This window comes from Chelon labrosus (assembly GCF_963514085.1).
Source record: "Chelon labrosus genome assembly, chromosome: 21".
NCBI classification, from domain to species: Eukaryota; Metazoa; Chordata; class Actinopteri; order Mugiliformes; family Mugilidae; genus Chelon; species Chelon labrosus.
The window spans coordinates 4,321,382-4,348,280 of NC_140354.1; the positions used below are offsets into that span (position 1 = coordinate 4,321,382).

At 42.5% G+C, this 26,899-nt stretch overlaps 2 protein-coding genes across 6 annotated transcripts; both read right to left on the minus strand.

The window, feature by feature from the left end:
- Positions 1 to 7,810: 7,810 nt before the first annotated feature.
- Positions 7,811 to 20,973, minus strand: eftud2 (elongation factor Tu GTP binding domain containing 2). The gene is made up of 28 exons (XM_084571218.1): positions 20,845 to 20,973; positions 20,104 to 20,219; positions 19,830 to 19,992; positions 19,519 to 19,597; positions 19,347 to 19,422; positions 19,076 to 19,141; positions 18,942 to 18,977; positions 18,668 to 18,758; positions 18,484 to 18,566; positions 18,175 to 18,341; positions 17,309 to 17,433; positions 17,145 to 17,208; positions 16,952 to 17,042; positions 16,693 to 16,828; positions 16,401 to 16,528; positions 16,105 to 16,298; positions 15,895 to 16,006; positions 15,662 to 15,802; positions 15,396 to 15,497; positions 15,199 to 15,281; positions 14,923 to 15,009; positions 13,873 to 13,999; positions 12,736 to 12,823; positions 12,414 to 12,532; positions 12,025 to 12,119; positions 11,760 to 11,913; positions 9,382 to 9,489; positions 7,811 to 9,303 (listed from the first exon to the last, which is right to left on the minus strand). Exons 2-28 carry the CDS (start codon positions 20,206 to 20,208, stop codon positions 9,208 to 9,210), a joined length of 2,916 nt encoding a protein of 971 aa, XP_084427344.1. The 5' UTR covers positions 20,209 to 20,219; positions 20,845 to 20,973; the 3' UTR covers positions 7,811 to 9,207.
- A 1,510-nt stretch (positions 20,974 to 22,483) lies between these two features.
- On the minus strand, positions 22,484 to 25,442 carry phospho1 (phosphoethanolamine/phosphocholine phosphatase 1). 5 transcript variants are annotated; one of them, XM_084569905.1, is made up of 3 exons: positions 25,307 to 25,442; positions 24,678 to 24,743; positions 22,484 to 24,290 (listed from the first exon to the last, which is right to left on the minus strand). In XM_084569905.1, the coding sequence occupies exon 3, from the start codon at positions 24,167 to 24,169 to the stop codon at positions 23,315 to 23,317; it is 855 nt and encodes a 284-aa protein (XP_084426031.1). In that variant the 5' UTR covers positions 24,170 to 24,290; positions 24,678 to 24,743; positions 25,307 to 25,442; the 3' UTR covers positions 22,484 to 23,314. The 5 variants fall into 5 exon arrangements, with proteins under 5 accessions (XP_084426031.1, XP_084426034.1, XP_084426035.1 ...); XM_084569908.1 differs by having other exon boundaries at positions 22,484 to 24,120; positions 25,307 to 25,441; XM_084569909.1 differs by lacking the exon at positions 24,678 to 24,743 and having other exon boundaries at positions 22,484 to 24,120.
- Positions 25,443 to 26,899: the final 1,457 nt, after the last annotated feature.

The window sequence follows — 26,899 nt, forward strand, 5'->3', positions numbered from 1 at the left end:
TGCAACAATACAGTATAAAATTTACATGTGCAGTTACCTTTGCAATCCAAACACGTGTGTTGCACAACTACCACACGCTGCCGCACTACTACACGGTGGACATGACTAGTGGGGTTCAGGATTCCCTTTGTCACACACTTCCCTTCCATTTCTGCAGTTGAAGGCCCAAAAATCTGCTGTGGCGTCACTGCGACACGTGCACCGACACAACTGGCAACGCTCGTGAAGGGTCAGGGCCGACTGCAGGGCTCGTTTTCCTGAGGAGTCATCCTGAGTCACAGAGAGAACGGCACATCTCTCCCCCGCCTGTCGTTGCCTAATATTTAAGGCCCCCTCCCACAAAATAATCGGGCATGTTGGACATGCTCAGGAGCACGCTATAAAAAGCACGCACGAAACTGTAGCAGCCCATCAACTGTAAGAGCTCATCAACTGACTAAATCAGGGAAATCGGGGAAGGTCAAAATCTTCATCATTTATGGCTCAGACCATGAAGTTCATCATTTCTAAATTTGACACTAATTTAATTACAAACCAGTTTCAATTTGAATAATTATCTAAAGACACTCAGGCCCATCTTTGTAGCCAATTATTTTCATATCAGCGATACGGAACATATATTCATTCAATCTTCTCTATGAAACTATTCTCCCAGAAAATGATCCCTCCAGAAATAGTTCCAGCACTTCATCTGAATCCATAAATTACATCCCTACTGTAATTTAAAATTGCTCTGCCAGCGCAGCTCAAAGTTCTCGCGTTAAATAAGGAGCAGGAGCACACTTAGAGCGCAAATGCGAGTGCAGCGTGATAAAACACCCACTCTGCTGCATCTACCGTTTACATTTGATGACCTCCAACAATTCTAATCACTCGGTAATTACAAGGAGAGCAAAGCACCTTCCCTCCGCTCTTGCTTTAAAGTCGTTTACTGGAACTGGCAACCAGAAAATGCAGAGCAGCGTACACAGCGTCAAGCCGAGGGAATCCAGACTAGTTGGCAGGCATAAAGACACAGCTTTCCCTCGGTGTGCTGCACTCTGAGGATTAAGCCTGGCAGTGTGCACACGTCTGCTAAACAAGATTTAGGCATAACACCTTGATATTTCGTGTCGTGCAAAGCCAGTACGGCGACCCAGCGATGGTGGAGGAACTCCCATCATCTCCAAATACCCCCCCCCCCACAGCAATCGCTCACATTTACTTTTAAGAATGAATCACAACATGTTGCTGCAAGACACCTGCTTCTGATATTCAAGTGTTTTTGATGTAGGGGCTAAAAGCATAAAATTTACCTCTTACTGTACCGGCTCCACATCACACATTCTGAAGGCAAGAACTGGGAAAAACAGGAAGTGAATTACTGCATTGATTCAAAATAGCTGGCTGTAAAGCATGTAATTGACATCTCCGCACACTTTTCACTTGGCTTTTATGATCACTGTAAATGGCTGATTCAACTGCAAGCGATTAACGTAAAAACGCGCAAATAATAGTACAATAGAGATAATCTGATCAGATAATATTGGAGCAGTGTTTAGATATTAAACACATTTTTATCACTGTATTAAATGAGGAGTTTTGGGGATTCAAACTACCATCTATAACTTATGTCACTGTAATATTTACTTCTGGCTCAGGGTGACAGAGTTTATGCCGACTGTTTCAGAATAAATTGACAGTTTAGTATTGACATTTAAATTTAAGCAGTTTGTGCAATTTCACGTTAGCGTGGCAGTGTGCAACATTTTACTACATAGTGCATATAGTGCTCTTCAAAAGTCTTTGAAAGGTTACGTCATCAGTTTAATGTACCATCAGGGATTATAACCCCCAGGAGTAATATTCAAGCTTTTAACTGTAAATTGAAAGAGGAAGAGGCTAATAAATTCTACAATCTATGGCAATATTGATTTTCCATATATAGCCAGGCCATTACGTATTCAATGGCAGGGCATTAAAGCAGAAGTATCTGGAAGCGCTGTACTGTGCAGAGCGGTAGGGATGGGGGCAATGAGAATATTTCAAGACATTAACAAAAGCTATTTTTTCTTGTGTAAAGTCATTTTGAACGATGCTAACATCCTTAAGATTTTCAGCCTGTCTTTTACAGTGGTATTAATGTGACTGCGTTAACCTGAATCGTCCTAAAGTTTTATGTTCTGCACTTTACCTGAATAGTTTGGTTTTAGTGCTATGTTCTGTTAAGAGGAAATCCTGTTTTTTTTTGTTGTTTTTTTTAAATGTCTCACAGCTTTAGTAACTTTTGTACATAAACCATGTAGGCTAAAAAAACATGTTGCATAGACCTTAACATGTGTAACACTTTATAATCCAACTTCATCTCCACCAGCTCCAACAGTAAAACACTACTTCCACGTGCACAACAGTGAAATCAAAACACAGACGACGCATTATCTTGTGATGTTTTGAGCCCATTTTCTTACTTATTTTTTAAATATTTGACATTTTAAATCCTCCTCCAGCATTTATGATTTTTTTTTTTTTATTAAATTTTCAGCATTTAGTCTATGCTTTAAATTTCAGGCTTGCAAATCATGCAATTTGCAAATCACGACATTTGACAGCCAGTTTTGTCAGTGTTGCTATTTAATTTAATCCTTATCTTTTTTTGGGTTGCCTTTAAAATTCCTTGGCATCACTAAAGAAACACAGCTGCCCTTTTTTTTTTGGTGTTTACAAATCTATTGGATATGTATATATGTATAAATCAACTTACCAGACATATAAGGAGCTACGTGACATTTCTCCGCTTTTTCTAGGCCGTCTTCTGATCATTTAATAAACATCCATGCACAATTTATCACTTATATCTGCCAGGTCATGAGTTTTTTTGGTAGCATAGTCTCCAGTGGTGGAACAACACTGTTTTTTAAATAAAAAGAGGACAGGAGCACGTTCGTCATGGTGCTAAGGGAAGTGAAGGGGCATTTCCTTGCTGCCAAACAGAATCTGCTCCTCATCTCTCTCTCTCTCTCTCTCTCCCTCTCTCTCTCTCTTTCTCGGTGCTGGCGTGCACAGGGGTCCACTTCCCCTCCTCCCATACGTCCTTCCACAATGCACAGGGAGTGAAATAATGGTTCATGGTGGGGTGGTAGTTGAGGGGAACAAGGTGGGAGGAGTATCAACCAGCAGCAGCAGCAGCAGAGATGGACTGCTTTTATAATGGTTTCACATATGACAAATATTAATGATCAAACTGCATTTATTTTATGGAAATAAGGAGGAACGAATGAAGGGCAAATGGAGGTTGATATGCGTCTTTTGGCAGCTCCCCAAAGAATCAATTCTGAATAAATACATGGCATTCATATGTTATATAGAAAGCAGTCATAACTCACCACCACTAAGCTTCCTTGATCTGGCAATATCCCAAATTCATCACAACAACTCTCGCGGTGAATTTTTGGAGCACTGGGAAGGAACTCATTATCGTGGCTCGTATTTGATCTATTGCTGGTGTGGCATTGACGAATGCCAGGCACAGAAACCGGCGTGGCATATTTCAAACACATCACAGCACAATGAAAGCCTTCCTCACCGGGGAGAGTAACGCGGGGTTGCAGGGCTTGCTGCACAGGTTAACCGCTTTGAGGAGTGGGAATGTTTCTTTCCAAATGCTGACCTCTCATGTTAATAGATTATCAGGAAACGGATGTGTGGAAGAGCTGTCAAAGCAATAATTACCAAATGCTATGGTAAACAGTTTAGAGCTGCAGTAGAGCACCGGCACAAATGGATAAATAAAATCCTAAGGGTTTATTTATACACAGTTGCACAGTTAAGCAATTATTTATACCTGGAATGGTAAATCATGTCATATTGTTGTATTCTTTTTTAGAATCTATTTAGTTTAGGGCCATTTATTAAGCTGCTTTATTTAAATAAACACTGCTGCTGCAATTAGCAGCTGCATCCTAATTCATCATCAACATTGTGCTTTTTAATCACGTCAGCCAGAATTCCTCTATTAAAACCACGCAAAGGGCCTGAAACTAAAAATGCATTTCAGCGCTTGTGGAAAAATATTCATTAATAATTAACCTCAAGAGTTTACCAATAAAGTCATTATGAAATCTCCATGCGCTAATCTGTACAGCTCCTGCAGGATTTAACCAAACCCTGAGGAGAATCCATGCACCGCCCATCCACAAAATATCCCTGCTGAAATGGTTTGAGAACAAAAGATTTGGAGACTCGAAACCTGGTCAACGTGGATTATTTTATTTATTTATTTATTTATTTTAATGCTTCTGCTTTCCCGCTGATGAGACTCCAGATATGTGACTCCAAATTAGCTGCTCGTGTCAATTAGACGCGCCCGTCGCGGCTCCCTCCCCAAAAAGCACGCCTGTTCAAAGAAGTTGATGCCTTGTTGCTCACATCTCGGCCTTGACTGTCGTGTTATAAAAGCAAAAAATAAAAAAAAATATAAAAACAGACTGGTAAAATTAAATCGAGAAGATTCGGCGCAAATTAAAACGGAAATGAGCCACAAAGATGCAACCGTCGTCTGTGCGTTACGGTGCCAAATGATGCCTCTGTGACCCCCGACTCCCACTCCCTCCAGGGTTAGATTAGCCATATTAGGAACAAGGATGGAAATAAATTCCACCAGATGAATGCACATTAAGACAGATTCTTACCGCTATGCGAGTCTGTGAAGATGCTTTAAGGTATAAGATGGTCCTGTTGTTTGGAAGGGAACGTCGTTTTGGACTTGGTGGGGTCCAAACTTGAATCCCGCCGTTGATTATCTGCTCCACTTCTCGGGAGGAACCAGGAGGATGTTTCACTGGAGGGTTTCGATTTCTATCTCATAGCATCACTACGAGGTGTGTGAGCACCCTTTGTCCATGGCAGCCGCACTACTCTGTCTTCGGTCGGAGGTACGTCGATTAAACTATGTGGTCTGCTGCGTAAAACCGGTGCCAAAATTCCTGCGGGCCCATTCCGTTACAGCGATGCTAGACAATAGTCTGGTCATTTTGGCACGGACCGAACCTACTCCAGTGCCAAGAACACTTGAATCGGCGGATTAAACCCGAATCTGGAGAGCTAGTGTGTTCATATCTCTGTGTGTGGCTCGGAAATTTGGTAATAAATACAGTATGTCAGAAGCTCACATGTGCCAGTTGGCTCCGGCGTTGTCTTTCGGGTCCCTCATCGTGTTCGTCTTCGCAGGAGGAGTGATAAGCTGAGTTGCCGATCTGTTGATCACCGGAGGTCCACCTACATCCAGCGGTGTCCTTGTCTCGTATTTATCAGGACCGGGCTCCGGACCGTGTGCCACCTACGGTCTGACACGGGCTCTCGGTGAGTGACAGCTGGATTCTCTGAGTGAAAGCCTGGCGACCAGTCTTTGCGGGAGAGCAGCGAAGCAGTGATGTTGCGCGTCCGCGTCTTTGGCGGTGCGCGCGCCCGGCAGGTCACACATCTCGGGTCCATAAACATCTGCCTGAGAGAAAAGGGCAGTTAAGCCTTTTTTTAAACATGGCTTCAGTCTGTTTGTGTAGCTTACATCGCGCAGCTTTTGAGAGGGCTGATATTTATATGTCACACTTAATGTCTTATAATGGTATCATGTTTATATCAATCATGTGTGAGTCAACGTCACATATGAGGGATTCTTGGATTTTGTGTTTAGTATCTGATAAATTACTTGTTTCATATTATTTATCCTCAATTGCAAATAGTTGACATTATGATTTAAAATAGTTACAACAGTCAAGAGGCATTTTATACAAAGCCAGACAGGGAGGCGGAGGGGAACTGTGTTTCTGTTGAAGCTTTTGAAAGAAAGGCAACTTAACATGCTGCTCAGAAGGTAAGAAATAAGATCAAATGGATACCGTAACAACATATATAGACAGAAAAAGCACATTAAGCTATAATGCAGACAAAGAACATTTAAATTAGAACTAAATAGACTTTGGTTTATTTGCGTTTGTGGCTATATCAAAAAGGCAGGACTGTAGGACCTTATTCTTCCTGAGATTTGATGAGATTAGTCTGCTGGACGGAAAACGAACTGACACAATTTGACGACCCATGACAAAAATTTACCACCGGGCCGCAAACCATGTTCCAAAGGAAAGGACCGGGAACAAAAACGGATCCTTCTGCAGATGATGTCTGAGATTCCGTACCCTGGAAAGAGCTTCCTATTGAGAAATTAGTGGAATGATTTGGCCTGTTCCAAGGTGCTTTACCGCTTGTCAACCAATGTGTGAGGGCCCACGTCTGGTCTCAATCTGCTTTTCGTGGAAGGCCTCGAGCAGAGGAAACACACATGGCTCATTTGGCAAATTAAAAGAGCTAGTTGCTTCAAGTTTGCAGCTTGATTGTTCTAACGGGGGGCTCGCTCACAAATGCGTCCACCCTCCCTCTGATTCTCCAAACACGCACGCATGTGCGGCCTCAATTAGTCTGTGAGTTAAACATCGACTAAGCTCTGGATCCTCTGAGCTCGGTGATTAGGGAGTGATTCAGTACTGTAGGTCCTTCAGGTGCCGTGGGCTGCAGGAGTCACGGGGTCATGTGGTTGGTTTTGGCGTGCGCCTGCTCACATCCACGACCTTGCCAGACTTTAAATTGTCGCAGACCTGCTGGGAGGTAGAAATCAGAGGCTATAGAATGCTCTTTGGCGAATGGAGAATGAGAGTATACGCTCGAGACATTTGTGGGTCCAGATTGGGGGATAGTTTTAAAGATGGAGGAGCTCATTTGGAAAATAAGCGAAGTGTCACTCAAATTTAAAGGCCTGGTTCTTGCTAATTATAAACCGTGTACTATAAATGCTTACATTGTTTCTGTTTTTAATAACCGACTTTAACATGCAGTTGCTATTTTTAGCCACAAATATCCTCCGGCATGGACAGATAATGAGTAAACAGGCCCCTGGACACAGACATGTGAAAGGCCACTCACCCTTCTTACAAAGACTGAAAGTGACACAATGTGCAAACAATGAAACTGACAGATTTTGTAGTTTTTAGTATTTTCTGTTCAATGTCCAGTTTGTGTTTTATTTCTCTTCAGGTTGCATTTAGGCCTCTTTGTAATTGTTTTGTGCATGACATTGATTGAAGGCTGACTCAGACCTCACCATCTTCATCCCATAGATCCAAAGATGATTGTGTCTTAGCTATAAGTAGATTTGAACTCCGTGCCTATAGCTGCCACCCTTTTGCTGGATCTTATAGAGGGAAAGATTTGCTCTTGACGTTAGCAGGAAGAGACAAGTGTGATTGAGTCATGGGCACGTGGCAGAGGCAGAGCGGTGTAGGTGCAGAAAGACGCGACAAGATGAGCTTAAAGTCAGAGCAGAGGACAGATTCTTTACAGGAAAAGGTGACTGACGAGGTGGTTCGGAGCAGATGGAGTTGCAAAGGAAGTGGTCTGGCCTTGCAGGAGGAAGGTGCCCCAAGCCCGGCCTGTAACACGGAAGAGTCTATATTTAGCACGGGGACCACAGATTGTAACAAGGGCTCCGGGCCCTGTGTTCAGACCGGCAAGATCTGCCATCCGTCTCGGTGCCCGCGGCCAGGCACAATCTGGGCTCACGCCAGCACAAGGGAGGAGTGATGGGACCATGTCTGAGCGCACGCTTAGTTGATCACATTCACAACAGAGCCTGAAAGACCTGCATGTTTACACCCCAATGAGAAAAAGTGACATCTCTCGACTTCTTATCGGCGACTTCATCATCGCAAAGTCTTCAATGTCTTTATTTCTCCTTCCCTGAAGCATCAGAAAAGGCCAGATCTTCCCAAATCACTACCTGCCTAAATAAATAATAAATCACTTGTCTCGCTGGACAGGAGTGACATTCAGTCCAAATGTCAAAAGCAGCTCAAGCCATTTTTGACTTTTCCCGTTGCAGCGCTAACCTTCCACATGTCCACCACCTCCAGGACCGTTTGGGGGATTGTCAGTGGTGAGTGATGAAGGACTGAGCTGTTCAGACACCAAAGTCTTCTCAAGGTGTGACAGGACTCGTGTATGGAGTTTAACACCGCTTTATGTAGCATTTTGAGCTCAAATACTCACCGTCACCTAGCATGTAGGATTCAAAGTTTCTTCTTTCCCCACGAAGCATGGCTCACATCATGTCAGTTGAATTTCACAGCAGAAACTGCCTGTCAAATGAATTCTTCACTGCTGAAATGGGGGAAAAGAAGACTCTGACAGGAGTATCGCTTTAATATTATGCGTCTTTGAACAAGCACGTGAAATAAGGTTTCCTTCATGTTGAGTTACAAGCTCTGAAACTGAATCACACAGGAAACGTGGGACACATTTTTTACCTACAAAATCAAAAATGTTTTCATATGATAAAAAGGTTCAGGAGACAAATATCTGTACGTGCACCCTAACAACTGCCGAGTTATCCTGAGAAAGAGGTCATCTGTTGAGCAGAAGTCCTTGGATTCTGTTTTTCTGCACCGACTCAAAAGATTAAGAAAGTGCATTTAATTTAATAACACTTGTCTTCTTGTAATGCTGCACCCTTACTTTCTTTTTTCACCATTTTAGTCTGCCATGTGATTTTAACCTTTGCTTCTTCTCTGGCTGCCTCCAACCATCCTGCAGCCTGTCCGTCAGTCACCTCCCACACAGCCTCGCAAACAGACACGCTAATCACTCAAACCATCCTGCAAAGGTCCAACTTGGCACTACTCTCAAACCTCAGGACCCAGAAATGAGTCGGCTACACTCAAACTCCTCACCCAACAGTTATACATGCATCACTGTAAAATGACTGTGGCGTTGGAAAGCACAGAACACCTGTCTTTGAATTACACACATCTTTTATTCAGACATACACCAGATCAAACATCCAATGTCTTTTCAGACTTCCATGTTATCTTATTCTACAAAAACAATGATAATTTGTACATATAAAAAGGTAAAAATACAAAAGAAAACATGAGAAGCAAAAAACTTCTGCTTGTTTGACAATTTCTGCTCTATAGATGTAGAGCAAAACCTCCATGTTTCCTATCAGTCCAATGATTAATTCATGGGATCCAGCATAACAAGTCAATGGAGATCTAGAACAATGACTGTGTAACATGTATCTATGAAAAAAGCTTTTTTCATTCTGGTAAGATCATAGCATTAAAAAAAAAAAAAAAAGTTGGGTTTTTTGTCGACTGACTAGTGGAGGTGTTGGTTATGGTCTCACATGGGGTAGTTAAGCACCACGTCTTGTTTCGCCAGCTCCAACAACATAGGATCGTCGAAGAACTTGCTGATGCTCACATCTTCGCTCAGACCCTGCAGAGCGACACGTGTTAGTCGTGGAAAAAAAAGTACAAAAACTGCAGGGATAAACAAGAGGATGAAAAGACTCACCTTGCGCCTTCGGGTCTTGATCATGAACTCTCTGGCTAGATGTGGGGCAGGCTGAGGCTCCAGAGGCCTGATCACAATACTCTTGTCCAGGGGGTCACCGGGCACAATCTGGAAGGAAACGCAGGTGTTTATGACTGGTCGACAGAGGAATTCTTTCCATTTGTATTCGGCTATGAACAACCTGACAACATGAAACGCATCAAACTTTGAGCGTTAACAAGCTGAGCGGACACTTTTGGCGGGGGCTTCAACCTTTCATTAAATATCTGATAGAGCTGCAACTCTGTCTCGCCGTTACTGAGTCAGGAGTGCGTCCATCATCGTGATGGAAAAAGCAGCGTGCAACTACTGCCACTGCTTCAGTTCGTGACAAACACAGTGTCATTGCAAAGTGAGCAGTTCAAGGCGGTTTTAAAATCATTCATTGAGGAGCTTTTGGCGTGGCCTTCACATAGTGACCTGAATATATGATATATGACTTAAATGTGAAGAGAAAAAGAGTTGTTAGGAATGTTTAATTTTAAATAAGTAGGATAGAGAGAATTAAATAAGTCTTTCCAAGCATCGGGGAAACATTAAAACTGGAGGAAAAGGGCAAAACTAATCAATGGAGTGGCTGAGGTCCAATCAAGAGATGGATGAGAGCTGCTAACAGCGGTAACTCAACACCATCCTGTTAGCATTCCAATACTGGCAGCACAGGATAGACCTAATAAGGCAAGCACAATACAGCCTCTTGAGTTTAACAGGACAACAACACAGTTCAGGGACTCCTGTGTTATTCTTAATATGTAGGGCAGATAAATCGATATGTGCAGGCAGGAATCATTTCTGTCAAAGACCAGAGAAGAGAAGGAGGAGGTGGTCCAGGGTGTTGATTGTATCTGGTGAAGACTGTGGCTGCCCTCTAAAGAATAATTTAAAGGATAGATGGCCACAGTGATTGGTGTTAGATCCCAAGAGAGTCTTCTGGGAAAAGGGTATATAAATCACCACACTGGGCAGCATAAAGATGGGGCGTCAAGACTGTCATATTCCTGCTGATGTCAACAAAAAATAAATAAAAAATCATGAACTATCCCAGGGGAAATCTTGTAGCTGCTTTGAATTAAGACGAATGATTCAGAAGTCCAAAAAGGTGCACCATTCTTTTTCCTGTGGTGTTCGAACAAGCATGCAGATGAATAATTCACGTCTACTATCTTGATAAACACTTGTATTTTGTCCCCTCTAGGTGAAAATGGAAGTTAGGAGGATAAGAAATATTAAATATTTCCACTGAGAGCCTTTCTTTCCTTACAGATTAATGCCTTTGCAGTGAAGAATTAATGCGGCCTAAGTGCAGTAAATTTTCACTGACACAGCTCTGCAGAGTGCAGACACAAACACATGTCAGACAAGGGCGACTGAGACCCGGGCAGCCACGATCTACTTAAAACATAATGACTCGACACTCCACTCTACTCCACATCAAAAGCAGTTTTGCCAGAGTAGCAGACATGTGCGTGAGGCTGGTCGCTCTGATGCACGGGCTGCCACTGCTTCATGTGTGTCTGCACGTTAAGTTAACGTGTGACGGTATTTGTGCATTGGAGTCGGTGTCAGAAGGACAACAAATCCCCTTTAAAGGTGTCTGCAAGTCACGACAGATTTTTTTTAATCCGTCGAATGGTAAAGAAAGCAGAAGTCTGCAATAAGATCTGCAAAATAGATTATTTTGTGTGTCTATTTCTTTGGGTCATTTCTTTAAAATAGGAAAAGTAAGTATTAAAACCAATACTGAGAAAACATAATGATCAACTAGGGTTTCACCGACTGATAGGAGCTTTATGTCAGGATGTCAGTGGTCCAGTTGGAAGCACAGAATATAAAGACTACCATCGATTTCCATGATCGAACCGCTTCTAAGAAGCCATTATGAGCGATAACACTTGTATGGTGGCTCCGATCGGACAAAAAGGCTTGTAAAAAACACTGAATCCCTTCTGAAAACTTAAATTTTGGAGGAAAGTTTGATTCTGATTTATTTAATATTCTCTGTGTAATTCCTGAATCTGGATCTGTTAGGGTTAATAAAGTGATAGTAAGTATGCAGGCAGGTGAGTGGTAACAACAGCTTCAGTTTCAATAAAACCCAATACGAGCTGACCTGTAAATGAATCCCTGGTGCACACTTCTAAATCTTATTGTATGGAGGTATTAAGTATCTTTTTGTTTTACTCATTGTCAATAGCCTATCAATGAAATATTTGACAAATACTTTTCATTTCATTGTTAGTTGTTCTAACAAGTAGAAATGTCTGGAGCTACTCTGAATATTGCATTCACGCACGGACAGAATATGAAATGGGAAGCAGTTTTGTGTCTATAAAACGTACCTGCCAGTGATGGAACACAGACAGAGCGAAGGCCTGACCCTGCGTATGTGTGCGAAGATCCGTCTCAAAGCCGAAGGAGTCGATGGCGGGGATGAAAGCCTTGATTGTGTAGAGAGGAGAGCCTGGGATCGGTGCGTCCTGTGTGACATGACCCCTGATAGAGGATGGATAAGGATCATTTTAGTTTCAGATATTTCCTTTGCTTTTCTACATTAACACTTTTGTCTTGATTGATGTTGTGAACAAGAAAAAGAAAGTGACAAACCTCCTTCGAGCCAGCACTGTGTAGACAGCAGATACACAATCAGCCGGGGCCTGAACTTCTACAAAGTAATATGGCTCCATCAACCTCGGAGTGGCCTGGGACACAAGGGAGACTATAGATTAAAGCAAGGACAAATGCCTGGAGAAACAATATGGCAAGCCCATGTACTGCTGACCCATGGGTTTATGATAAAAGCAGCGTAAGAGCCAAAAAGGAAAGAAGCCAAAACTGTCAAAGAGGAATGTTATCACGCTGCAATTAAAAAGGATGCACATCAGCAAAAACTCCACACTGTAATCAAGATAATGGAACATTAAATGATGAAAGGCAAGTCTGGGGGACCTAATGGCAGATGAGGAGAAGAATAGGGCTGGAGAGAATGATCTCACCATGAGGAAAGCGGAGTACACCACTCTCCTGGCAGTAGGGATGACCTGGCCTCCTCCTCTATGGAGCGGCTCCTGAGCGATGACTGCGTCCAGGATCTTAAACTTGACATTCCTGATGGCTGGGGGCAGAAAAAAAGACTCTGTTACGGTAATGTGACGCTGATGAGGGCCAACGCGGTTTTCTTGTGCCAAGGAAAAAGTTTTGGCAAAGAAGAAATTCCACCATGGGATGAAGTCCAGAGAACAAAGGTTTATTTTGTAAAACCAACATGTTCAAGGGATGAAAAAAAAAAAAAAAAATGGAGAAAAATAGAGAACTTACGCTCATCACACAGAGGTCCTTCCCTGGTGCCCCACTGGAAGCCCTGGACGATGCTGTCTTTGACTGAGCCAAGCAGCGCCTTGTCCACCTAAAGTTGTAACGCAAGCAGAGACAGGAATGGTTACTGTGTTTACATGGACACCAATACTGTTTGCTCTCCTTTATTAATATCTCATGAGGAAATTTGTCCTCTGCATTCCACTCATTAATGTGTCCACACCGTTGTGAGCTCACGGGAAGCTGTTTGACAGTTTTCAGCTGCGGACATGGAAGGAATTCAAACCAGTTACCTCGAGCTCCAAAATCTGCTTCTCTGAATACTAGGTCACAGCTTCAGTGATTCACTCTATTTCACTAGAATGTTGATCATAAAGGCCTCACATGTCCACCTAATGAGACACGACATGCCGACCTGAAGGAACTTTCAATCAGACAGAGAGGCATGGTGTAAACCTTTGATAATCTCTTCAATAGGAAAATATTAGTGCCTAATAATGATGCAAGTGCATGATTCTGAGTTGGAAGACATTTATTTTTTTGCCCCCCATGTGGTGAATATCAGGTGACTTTGAGTTTCTGGGAAGGACAGAATCATGGAGGCTGCAAAACAGAACTGATCAGAACTGCAGGGACGGACCAGTTTTCTGTTGGTGACATTAAAATATGATGGTCGAAAACGTGAGTAAGAAATACTGTCCATGCAAACATACTGTAGTCAACGACACAGAGCATGTTGTTACGTAATAAAACACTTTGTCTGCGTCCGAAAACACACGTGCAAATGAGTGCATTAGATCTTGTTATGTTTGTTAGGTCACTATGGATGTGCAAGTTGCATACTTTTAGTTAAACTGGAATGGATTTTATGTTTTCTTCTTCATTATAAACTTTGCACTGTTTGTGTCTTCTGCAACCATGGACTAGTTTACAATTTATATAACACAAAGCATATCAATCTGTGGTTTAAGAGCTTATTTGTTCAGCAGATAAATAAATCTTCAGAACAATTTAAATCATTGAACTCATTCAACATGGAAACACAACAAAACAAGCAATCTGAAAACCAAACTCAAATAAACCCTTCTCCAGACAAACCCTGCTTTGATTCACCTGATTGGCTGATTAAAGAAAACTGACCTCAGAAGGCAGTGTGTCGTCTACAAGAATGTTCGGTCCTGTGGTGTCCGGTCCGAAGGCCCAGATAGACCTGGCAGCCAGCAGATCCCAGTCGTATTTCGTCTGGAAGAACTCTCCCAGCTTCTTCCTGTCATGAGGAAACAGAACAGCCGCTGGTTGAGGTGAGGTTTTCACATCGCGCGTCAAGTGGAACATTAAGGAGATCGGTTGATTCGGGGGCAGGGGGGGTTAATGGGAGGGGAAGGGTACTTCATTTCAGCCTTCCCCTTCATATAATGATGTGTGAAGTATGAGCCCTCTGGCATTGCTACTTTGTGCTGGCACCGCTGGGTCCAGATGGCCTCACAAATACTGAAAGGAAGCCTCTCTGGAGCAGATACACACTCATGCATGCTCTTTGTGTCAGAGGGACGGGAAAATTCATGCACGCTTTTAGTGCATGATTCAGTTACTGGGAGTGTAGTGATCAATATAACAAGGAGGGCTTTTAATGAGGACACACTTTTCACCGGCACAGAAGGCTGTCATATACTTAGCTAAAATATGCAAGCATAGAAATGCATTTATTAATATGTTAAATAAAGATACAGCAGTGATAATATTTCCTTACACAAGAAATATTAATACCACTTCAAACAAAACAATACAGAGCGGGAAGCTATGTTAAGTGCTGGTCTGAACGGATCCAGATGAGTCATTCAACTTCAAATTGTAACTTACTGCTGTGACACAATCAAATAACGCACTGATGAATTCAACAGCCATGTCACAAATCTAATAAATGCACTTTTTAAATGACTTTTTTTCAATTAACCTAATTTTTCATCATCTTTCATGACAGCATTTGATTAAATGATCAATCATCATTCTTAAGAATCGGCTCATACATCAACTGCTAAATGAGTGACTGGTCAGAATGGCGCTGAAATATGGAGAGATTAAGTGAAATGAGGGAAATCTAGAGGCCCGTCTCATATGAAAGACACATGAAGTCACCTTCAGTTAATTAGAGGTTACTTCTATGTGTGACCACAATCCTTGACATCATACCTGTTCCATGTGATCTGCACCACTTCGTTCTCAATGTCCTCAGCCAACCCTTTCTCCAGGGGCTCAGCAATCATGGTGATCTTGTTCCTGTCAATCACATCATATGGGAGTCAATCACTGGTTCTGGTAGATGCTCAGCCAGAGGGAAGGACTGACTCTGACTGCACAAATTCAACACCAGAAACTAACACTTATTTTGTCATCATAACCAGCAACCTAAGTTTCACTCAGGTTGCACTCATGTCATCGTATCTAAAAATATTAGTAAATACGAACTTTTTGTTTGGGGTCTCGGCAAAGCACTTGAGAGATGATGTCTCCACAACTGTTTCACAGAAAGTCACAACTGGATCTGCAACCTAGAGGTAAATATGAGCAAAACTGAGTTACTTTATGTGATTAATAGTCTTTAGCCAAATTGCAGTCATGAAATAATAATTATAAAAGCACAAATGAAGGAAGAGACTAATTACTTTAATGTCGATCTCTGAGTACATCTTCCGCAAGTCGTGCATGACACAATCCAGGTAAAGCTCCCCTGTCCCTAAGATAACATGCTCTCCAGACTCCTCCACCTGGAGGACAAACACAAAAAGTCAAGTTATATTTCGGATAATTAACAACACCCTGATTGTTATTAGATTCTTATAAAGGAGGTAAACTTTTATTCGTTCCGATCACTGACATTTTTGGAAAAGTTACTGCCATGTAACACCTGTTAACCTGTGTAGTGGCGTACCTTTGTGGTGAGGGAGGGGTAGCTCTTGTTGACCTTCCTCAGTCCGTCCAACATTTTAGGCAGCTCTGACGGGTTGACTGGCTCCACTGCAATCTTGATAACTGACGCTGTGTTGAACTTCAGTGGTCTGAAAATCTGAGCCTAGGGGGAAGAGTGAAAATATAAACTATAATTTAGCTTCCATGGGATTTTTAAAAAAAATATTTCAGAGGTATTTGTAATTTATCAATTACATCTTCATTCCCTCTGGGTTCTGTGATTGTAGCGGTCTTGACGATTGGCTGGTCACAACCTTCAATGAGAACCCAGTTGCCGGCAGGGACTCGATTCACTTCGATTTGGTATCTAAAATGGTAAAAGGATTATAATTTGAATTTTAACAATCAAACAATCGATGATTTCTAACTCCTAAAACGTAATAAAGCAAACTCCCAAGAGCATACCTGGCAACAGAAATCCAGAGACGACCTACGGTGCAGACCTGGGAGTCCTCCTCATCTTCCAGTGTGTAGTTCTCTCCTAAAACCTTTACAGGTTGACCTGCCTGGATGGTCCCGCTCAGCACCCTGCCAAACGCATGGAACTGAACTCCGTCTTCTGTGCTGTACATCTTAGTGGTGTGGCACATCAAAGGACCCTGAGGAGGAGAGATATGAGGTGAGCAGACGGGACTGACATCAGAAAAAGAAGAAAAGGAAAGTCGTATTGTTATCTCCGTGTTAGAAGCTATTATACTCACATCAGGATCACACTCTGCCATTGCCTCCCCCAAGTCAGAGTCCAGACCTCCAGTGTAGGTGTGCTCGATCTTGTTCCTGGCGCCATCTTGTGGGGAGGGGACGTGTTGCACACACATGTCCACAAAGCCTGTAGAGGGAATATTAACATATGGTATAAAATCAATCATCACATTAACTCGAGCATGAACATTTCTCACAGGACTATAACTGCAATTATGAGCAGAAAAGAAATTATTAGTATTTGTATTGAACACAAATAAATTAACTGTTAATATAGAAACGAGGCCGTACCAGTGAACTCTCCAAAGAAGCGGTTGCAGACAAGTCTCAGCAGGGGTCTAATGTTCAGCTTCAGTTCCTCCTTGGTCAGGTGGATTCCCAGCTCATCCAGAACTCGGGGGAGAGATGTGTCCACATCTCCCACCACCTAGACACAAGCAGGATTTTGGTAACGATTACGTGCTGAGCTTTCTATGTTCAGTCTGAGCCCAGTGGAGACAGAGGGTATTGAGCTAGCTGTGATACCTTTGTTAAAAAATAAAAACCTCACCTGTGAGAGGATCTTGTAGAGAGGCTCCAGGACAAACTCCACAAAGCTGCGCTGAGAGTTACTACTGGGAGCTTTCTTTGTGAACTTGCGACTGAATTAGAGAAAACAAGAATATCGGTGTAAAGAAAGGATGGTGAAAGACGAGGATGGAGAGTCGGCATCACATCTGTCAAAATCCAGACTTGCTACTCACGTTTTTGGGTTGAAATAAATGTCTCCCCAGAGCCTCTTTGCAAACTCATTATAGTTGATGTCACCTACAAACACAAAAGCAAGCATGAAAAGATAGAACAGAAACTATACTATGCATGCAATAAAGTCAGTATGTGACTGTGTACGAGGAAGAGTCAAGCTCACCATATGTGTCCGAGTAGATTTTCGCAAAGGACCCCAGGGTGAAACAGATGCTGTACTGAGAGCTGGCGAAGCACACGTTTCCAAGGAGAGGGGATACCACCACGTTTTCATCTGTGGAATATGTGCTGAAAGAGAAGAGAAATGACAGATTACCAGCTAGGCTAAGTCTGATTTTGTCACAACAGAGTCTCCAGTAAGGAGAGAGTGGTCAATTGATAACTAAATAGGATGTAGACATATCTGAGCATGATATCTATGAATGAAGAACTTGAGCTTTCACCAAACTATACTATTTGACAAAAGTTCTGATTTATTTAGTCTAATTAGGATAGACATTCATGTCTATGTGAAAGGATAAACATGCATATAGAGGGAGAACATGCAGTCTCATTAAAAAAAAAAAAAAAAAAACCCAGCTGGTCTGCAAGTTTGAAGCCAGAACCTTCATGTTATGATCCAAACCACTGCTGCATCCAGCCACTTAGCTGTATAGGTCTATACGTGCAGAAACAATCTGCTTAACACTGGAGAACAGCACTGTCATGTTAACATTTAGAATCTGCTCTAGAGTTTCTGTTGGGTTCCTATCTCAAAAAACACTGGTAAGAGCACAACCACCAACCATCAGACAAGATTCACTGTAACAGTTCAAATACTCAGCAGCTCAGCCACAGTGGGGACTGGTTTTGATATTATTAAGCATGACACTTTGTTACGGCCCTCTGCGGGACAAGATTATTTTCACTCAAGCGAAATGGTAAATGACCTCATGCTTGTGGTTGGGCTTATTGTGACGCATTACAAACATATTAACACATTTACTTTTGATTTAAGGCAGTGTGAATGTGACGGAGTTTCAGTATTACCTGAGCATACCGTTGACCTCATCCACAATGTGGCGAAGTTTATAATAAGCGTCTGTGGGAGGCAGTTTGAGCTCCACAATGAGCCGATCAACCTTGTTGATGCAGATGGTGATGGCCATGCGCTCCTGAACTGCATGTTTGATGAGACGCTCTGTGTTTAGCATCACCTGGACAGATGTATACAAAGGTTTAGGTTATATGGACATTTGATGAAAAAATAAATCATACTGTATGTGTACAGGAAGTGGTGGTTTGAGAGAACAAAAAAAACAACAACAAACAAACAAACAAAAAAAAAAGGTGACTAACTCCTTCTGCTGCATCGATGAAGAGGACAACACCATCTGAGATCCGCATGCTGGATGTGACCTCATCTGAGAAGTTCACGTGGCCTTTGAGGGGACAGACACACAAAAAAAAAGTTTCTCAATTCTACATATTCTCTTGATAAAATATCAAAACATGCATTAAGCCTCAAATTAAAATACAATACCTGGTGTATCCATGATGTTGAAAAGGTAGGATTTTCCTCTGGAGTCAGGCAGAACCATTGTGACAGGTGTACTTTTGATGCCAACTCCTCTCTATTAAAAAAAAAACAAGAGGAACACAATTATATCAAAGTACTGTAACGATTTCTTGCCAAATTAGACTGTGTTGTGTTGTTGATATAAAGTTTCTTGTGATCCTAAGTTCTGTAATGGCCAAATTTATTTAAGGAATCACTGCTATGCTATATTACTTCACAGTTTCATCAAATCACTCACCTCCTGTTCTGTGAAGAGGATGTCTGTGTACCGGAGCTGAAATAGTCAAAGATCAGGTTAGTCTCTGCTGTCATATACAGAATTTAAGTTAAAATATAGAGCAAATACATCGAATTACTGTAGAAAACACTCACGTCCACATCATCCCTCTTCCTGATTTCTGGGTGTGTCTGTTCAATCAGGCAATCCACAAAACAGGTCTGAACGAAATAAACACACAGGTTAGATCCCCATGGATGACTCTAAAGTGACACCACATTATAGCATTTACTCCAAAACCTTGCGTTCCTCCTAAATGTTTCACCTGAAGAACACAAGTTCTTTTTGGCTAAATGCTGGAGAAGAGCCTTGCTTTACACAGTAAAAAGAGAATGAGTCAGAAGCAGCTATAAGGCAGGCTCTAACCTTGCCATGGTGAAGGTGACCACAGAGGGTGACATTACGGATCAGCTCTGGACCGTCCATCAGATCTGCAAGAAATCTGTCAGGGAAGGGGAGGGATATCAGAACTTGTAAATGCATGTAAGAAACAGATGTGTAGAACAAATACCTAAACAGGCAACTACAGATTACTCACTCCATGTCGTATACAGTGGCAGGTAACTCCTGTTCCATCAGAGTGAACCGCTTGTTCTTTACAGGCTTGATGATGGGCTCTAGGAGGAGTTGAAAAAACATGCTAGTGTTTAAACAGGAATGTGAAAAGAGAAGTGGCCTCAAATTGTATAGCAGAAGAGGGAAATTTCAATCTACTGTTAAGATACCTACGGATATGCAATAAGTAAGATGTGATGTTAAATATAATTTTAACAAATTTCGGGTTCACCTTACTAACACCAGTTGCACTCATGTATTGTTAATCTGCACATCAGTTTCAATGTGTCAAACCTGTGAGAGGTTGTGTGTCTTCCTCCTGGACAATAGTTTCCACCTCCGGCCCATAAACCTCCTCTGCTGTAGGATAGTACTTCTTGTCCTCATGCAGCACCACCTCCATGCCCGGGACATCGTCATCAGCATCAGCAGGCTCATCATCGTCATCCTCGTCACCCTGCACAAAATAAAAAAAAAGATCTTGTCTGAGAACAGAGTTTTATAAACAAACTAAAGAACAGTGTAAAAATAATAATAATCATGTATCAAGTATGGATTTGAAGAGTACCTCATCAACATCTCTGTCCTCTGCGTCCAGATCATCTTCATCATCGTCAGAGTCCAGCTCTGGACCGATGTAGTTACCAAACTCATCATATAAGTCAGCCTCCATCTCGCAGAGAACTAAATGAGGAGACATTTGTTGTTAAATGCAAAATATGAATAATATCCACTGTAGGTGACAAATGTCTGCCACAGCATTTCAGATGAGACAGTTACAGAGTCTTCTTAAAAAAAAATACCATATTAGAAATTTAATACACGTTTTACTATTTACTAAGCCGACAGGGTTTACAGTACATAGACAAAGGTGAGAGGTGTTAATGGGAGTCAATATACACTAATAATGTCTCTCAAATGATTTCCTAACTGTATTAGACTTTAGCTGTTTTGTTAAACGGCTAACATTCATAACACAAGACAGACAACTAAGTTTCCGTTGAGGCTAATGCTAACACTGCATGCCGCACAGCATGAACAATCACGGTTCAGTTAGCTTTGTATGAAGCGAACATATGCTTGCCGTCCGCATAAAAGCTAAGCTTAAAACGTGACACAACTGAGAAGTTCTGGGTGATTATAAACAGTTATTCTTGTGTTGGGAACATTGAGCAAGTCAAAGGCTAGTATGCTAGCCGGCTAACAAGCAAAGAAATGAATGGACGTTTGAGTTACGTTGTTGTAGAACATTAGCCAACGATAGCTAACTGCACTGATATATAACTTGCATGCTGCTAAACATACATACCTGTGTCTGGTTATAGCGCAGCCGGCAAATGTATTCCAAAATGGGATAAAAGTGTTGTATATTATCAGAGGATAAATTATTATTGAAATAGCGCCATGCGCACGGAGAAACTACTTCCGGCTTTCTTCTTCTATTATTTGACAAGAAAGCGGTCAGGATTTGGCGTTAAAGACTCTCTACTGCCCCCATGTGAGGCATTACGTGACATCTTTCAAAGCACAAGTGTCGCGATAAGATAAAGCATTGCCCCAACGTCTGATTTGAAACAAATGTTCCTGTTTCTGTGTTCACATCGCCGTATGTTTCATTGAAATCTTAACATAAACATTTTTAATGCCGTTAACGGAAGTTTTATAAATGCCTATTATACAGTCTACGGCCTGGACTTTACGTTTGTCTCATTGCTTTTTGAGGTTGCTATGTCTGTGGTCAATGCTCGTATTAGGCCCAGAAATAGTTGGACAGTGACACAATCTTTGTGATTTGGGCTCTCCATGCCACCACAATGGATCTGAAACGAAATAACGGAGATGCAACTGAAGTGCAGACCTTCAGGTTTAATTCAAGGGGTTGAACAAAAATATCCTGTGAACATTTAGGAATTTCAACCATTTTTATACAAAGTCTCCTCCTTCAAGGGGCTCAAAAGCAATTGGATAAATTAACATTACCGTGAATAAAATGTTAATTTTTTAATACTACATTGAGAATCCATTGCAGGCAATGACTGTCTGAAGTCTGGAACTCATGGACATCACCAAACGTTGGGTTTCCTCCTTTGATGCTTTGCCAGGCCTTTACTTCAGCAACCGCTGGAAACAACTCCAGATCTTTTACCTGCTTAAATGATTAAGAACTAACGAAAGAATAGGCCATGCAGCCCATGAAATAGCTTCTGTGTCAATTGTCCAATTACTTTTAGTCCCTTAAAAAAAAAAAAAAAAAGAGGCTACATATTAAAGAGCTGTAATTCCTAAATCCTTCTTCCAGTTTGGAGGTGAATACCCTGAAATTACAGATGAGAGTCTGCACTTTAAGCCCATATTGATTATATAACTGTATCTTGAATATTGTTTTGGTAAACAGCTAAAATAACAAAACTTGTGTCAGTGTCCAAACATATATGGACTAACTGTACAGTTGGTGCAATCAGTTGTCTGAATGTGTAACTACGACTTGGATCGTTTTATTTTGAGTATGTTCAGCGAATGGTTGTCTGTGTATGTGTTACTGTGGATGATATATAGCCATGGTATATATTAATCCATTTAAATCTAAATGGGTGGTTAAGTATAACTGCACTGACTGCAGCAAGCGTTAAGGCAGAATATATGTTCGGGTAAAGACTTCAACAATAAACTTTTGAAGCGTGCACTTGCAATTTATAACCACTAGAGGGCATTAAACACTCTGGATTGCGACAAACGGATCCTCGAGATCAAAATCGAATTTAACTAATTAGTGTTGATATTTATAAATATGAATTATGAATACAATAAACTAAAAAAAAAATACATATTCTATACGTAATTACATATATTCTATAAAAACTATTCTCAACTGAGGATTGGGCTGGCAGTGTTCCTAGAAAGTCGTGATGTTCTAGTGCTGTCATGGCTATAGCCTAAATATTATTGATATCAGAGAGACATAGATGTTAATTGTGCATGTTGATGGTTTGATAAATGCATTCAGACACAGACGGTTTCAGTTGATGGCTTTATTCCTGCTGGTGGTAAAATACTTTCTTTTCAGTAGGCCATGCCTACACAGTAAAGACACAACAGACTGATAAACAAGTTCAACAAACAGACACACTGTTAACATACATTTCTATATTAGACACAGTCTCTGAAGAGCATGTGGATAAAAATACAGTTTAGTTTCAATGCCCGTTGCCATCAAATGGCAAGTGTTAGTCTGATTGTATTCACTGAGAATAATAATAATAATTTGATAATTTATAATTAAAAAGTGCCGTTTGTAGAAAACACTTAAAATGGTTATTCAAAAGAAACCAGTCAGCTGGTTAATACAATTATATTGTTAAATATATTGCTAAATGTAGCCTTCTCACACGCAAACGTTCCCATGGACCCAGTTTAACACTTCAATGTCCCACTAAAGGGCAAGGTTACGCAAATGCTCTCAAACTTGATCTAGTGTACTTGTAAATATTTAAGACATGAGATTTGTCTTTGGGTGACAGGTGAGGTCTCCACAATGATTAACCTGCTGATGTAAGACTGGGCCTCTGTTTCTGAACTGCCCACCGGACTGAAACGTGGGAAGCTGACTGAGGCACGTGTAGGCTGGACGCCAGACAAACACAATAAGTTTACAGACAGCGCAAACATTTTATTGCCTCGAACATTAATTTCCGGTTCTATATACCTGAGAACATGACTTAAAGTGTCATCTGGACCCTTGTTTGCCCCCTAGTAACCCCTCTCTGTCTCTGTGTGAGCCTCTATTCTGCCACCAGTTTCCTCAGCCGCTGCACCACTTCCTCCGCGCTGACCCATGGCACCGTGACCGCCTTGAACTCCCCGGGCATGGCTTCATGGGTCTCCGTGATCAGCCGGTGCATGGGGAAGTCCCGCCGCGGGAAGGCCACGTCCCTGGGCCCGAGGGACAGCGCCGGGCAGAAGTCGTTGGCTCCGTCCCCGACGTAGAAGACCCTCTGGTAAGGGCGGCCACGCTCCTGCGTCCTACGAGCCACATAGTCCCTGACCACCACCTGCTTGCACATGTTGTCGGGGCACCGCGGGCAGTCGTGGGAGTGGAAGGGCCGCATCACCAGCCTGCCGTCTTTATTGAAGGTGGCTGGGTTGGTGAAGATCCGGTGGAAGAGCTGTCGGGCTCCGGCGCGTCGGAGCCAGGACTCGATAAAGAAGGTGTTGGCATCGGACATGAGCACCACCTCAAAGTCCTGCGCGGGCCGGGTGCGTAGGAACTGGAAGAGGGTGATCATGCCGGGGGTGGCCGGTAGCTTCTCCATGATGCTGCGGATGTCGCTCTCGGTGACGCCTTGCTCCGCCAGGTAGGCCAGCACCCGCTGCATGTACTCGTTGTAGCGGCCGGGCTGGTAGGTGTCCTTCAGCCAGCCGGGCAGTTGCTGACCCGGGGCGGCCTGCACCACCATGTCGTCGCTGGTCTCATCCACGATGGTCTCATCGAAGTCAAAGAAGATGAGAAAGCGCTTGTCCGGGGAGATGTGAGCTGACTGGGAGGCCATGATCTCTGTGCGTCTGGACCTGCGGGGTTCCTCCTCTCCTGGGGGACGGGGTGGGACATAACAGCAGTTGAAGATTGAATCCCCCATGACTGACTATATGCCACACCTCTTAATGCTGCCAAGTGGCATCAACTCTCCACCCCTGCTCTTCTCTCCAGCATCCCACGCAAGGCAGGCCAGGGTAGGGTGGAGGCTATAGGACGACTTTCTGGGAAGCAGCAACGCGCAAATAGAATTGGTTAGGGTGGAGAAAAACCAAATGTAGATTTAAGACAAGAATTACACATAATAATAATAATAATAACATCTAAACTGAAAGGTAAGAAAAACCTATGAGAAGAGCAAAGCAGCCAACCAGCAGCATTTTCAGCTCAGAGGAGGCAGCATCCACAAACTCCCTGATCTCTGAAAATAAAAACACATCAAGCACTTTCTACAATCACAGGAGCCCCCAGTAAGGGTCACCCTGCTGAAGCAGAAGTGAACGTTGGAAACGAACCCGCGTAACCTGAGCTCCATGCAAACCCTGTAAGCAAGCGAGCACACTAACTAACACAGGAACAGCCCAGCGCTCTTACAAGATGTCTGCATGTACCTTGGATTGTTGTTCAGCAGGATGTCAGGATCTGTTCTGAACCAGCCGGGCGCCTTCAAGCTGTGCCTGTGTGTGTGTAGGGGGGCAAACAATGAATGCTGAACGAGAAAGGAGTGAGCGTAAAGCACCGTGCTTTTAAGTTTTCCAGTCTACTATTTTAAATATCAATGCAGAGCCCTTATAATGATTTTAGAAGCCTTAGCACAGGAAACTGTTCACTGCTTCACACTACATTATTATTGGGCCAAGAGTGGCTAAATACCATTAAATAAACTATTAAAATACTATTTGAAATGAAGAAATTCCATATAAAAAGAAACAGAATGTCAGTGTATAGTTTTAATATACATGGCATTGCAAGCCACCAATAGAAGCTGCTGTCAAACAATCGAGAAATGGATTGGGTTATTTTTAGGCTCCAGAGATCAGTGTTCAACCCTGATTATCAGTTAGGTCTTTCCGAACACAAGCAGCCAACCTTAGATAAGATATCTAACCCATTTCTCATAACATAAACAACAGCCGTGCAGCGCCTGCATGCTATAGTATACATAGTAAAAAAAAAATGTATTGAGCTCTTGCAGTTTAGATTTCGTCAATTTTTTTAAAAAAAAGCATAAATGTGTCACCGGCTCTGGTTCCGATCCCCCGCTGTCAGTCACGTCCGATCCGGTCTCACGGAGAGCAGAGGCAGAGTTTCGCCGGCGGGCCGACGCTTGGAGCACTTTTATGCGCTTCTCCAAACCACAGAAGCCGCTGTGAGCGCGCCTCCACGTCCAACCCATTTAATAGCAGCCTAGCGCGCGCGTTCACGACACGTTCATGAGGCACAGAGGGGGGGCAGTGTGGGAGGAAAGGAAAGAAGAAGGAAAAAAAATAGGCTGAAAGAAAATACTCTGCTTCCTGAATATATCCGCACATTTAGTCAAGTAAATGTGTCAGTAGTTTATTTGCTCTTGGCTCACTTCTGCCTTGTCTCTGTGCAGAGTCAAAAGACACAGCCTGCACACTGTGGAGGATAATCACCTCTGTTTGTGTCAGCTTCGAAGGTTAAGGTCACATTTAGAAATATAACTTGCTCCAGTTTTGGTTTCTGGGAAAACGTGGGGGTCGCAATCAGCTCAGGCAGGTACGGGAAAATAGGCTATTTGAGTAATCTCAGCTAATCTGTTGCTGTTCAGTTGGGCTGCTGCAGCAGAGTTCCTGCCACTCGAAACTACTAAGAGATACTGAGGAAATTGAGGAAAGTAAATTACTCTAAAAGCTTAAGTAATTTTACACAGGATGACATGTTGTAACAACCTACAGGGTGATCCGGATTTGTGTCAGCATGACATTAGGAGCAATGGAAAAAGGCGCTCCTGACCTCTGATCTTGTTTGCGAGGGAGGCGCACAGAATGGAACACAATTATGAAAGCACATAAATACCAATACATCATTTTCAATCTGAAATAATGTCATTTCCAGTTATTAACTACAGTGAAACATTAGGATCGCAGCAAGGGAGTGAATTTTGGCTGCTTGTTTCTCCACAAGACGGTAGTCTCTATAAAAACCCTGCGCTGCGATTAATGAACCGCGCAGCAACTTTGAGAGCAGCGAGCGCGGAGAAACGCGGCGAGAAGCCCTCCTGTCTTTATCTGTCTGCTGAAAGACGCAGCCTCCTCCCTCCTGTACACCACAGGGCGTAATGACTAACAGCTGGGGAGGCCGACTATTTTCAAACCCAAACGGGGATGGAGATGTACAGACGACGGTGTGTCATTATCTCCTCTGCTCATGAAGTGAGCCTTGGTACCTGACCACCCACTCATCAACAGTGACTCACTCACACTTTCTCTACCCATCGGCCCGCTCTGCTGCTTTACAGGATTACGTGACTCATTGGTGCACCACTTAAAACCACCTATGGTGATGGAGGGCACACAGCGTTATAGGAGGTATTCTAGCAACAGTAAATATCTTAATGTGTCCTTAGAGGAGGAACACTCTGTTAGTAGATTAAGAAAGCTGGCCGACTAGGATATCTGGGAAAATATTTTGTTATTTGGATTACCAGTAATCTGTATAGGCAGTTAAGAATATTTTTCATTCTGAATTTGTTTCGTTGAAAGACTGGAGATGTTCCTGATTTATATGAGCCAAGATAAAACCTAGTGTCTCATCAAAAGAACAGGAAGTGGTCACAAAGAAGAGGACCTAAAACTTCCTTTGTCAAATA

Bases quoted from the DNA above. Each gene is read 5' to 3' on its own strand.
- eftud2 (XM_084571218.1), bottom strand. From the start codon at position 20,208: ATGGAGGCTGACTTATATGATGAGTTTGGTAACTACATCGGTCCAGAG. The intron at 15,498-15,661 runs GTACGCCACTAC...TTTGTCCTCCAG, and splicing joins ACCCCTCCCTCACCACAAAG to GTGGAGGAGTCTGGAGAGCA. The intron at 12,120-12,413 runs GTGAGATCATTC...CTTGTGTCCCAG, and splicing joins TGTACTCCGCTTTCCTCATG to GCCACTCCGAGGTTGATGGA.
- phospho1 (XM_084569907.1), bottom strand. From the start codon at position 24,169: ATGGGGGATTCAATCTTCAACTGCTGTTATGTCCCACCCCGTCCCCCA.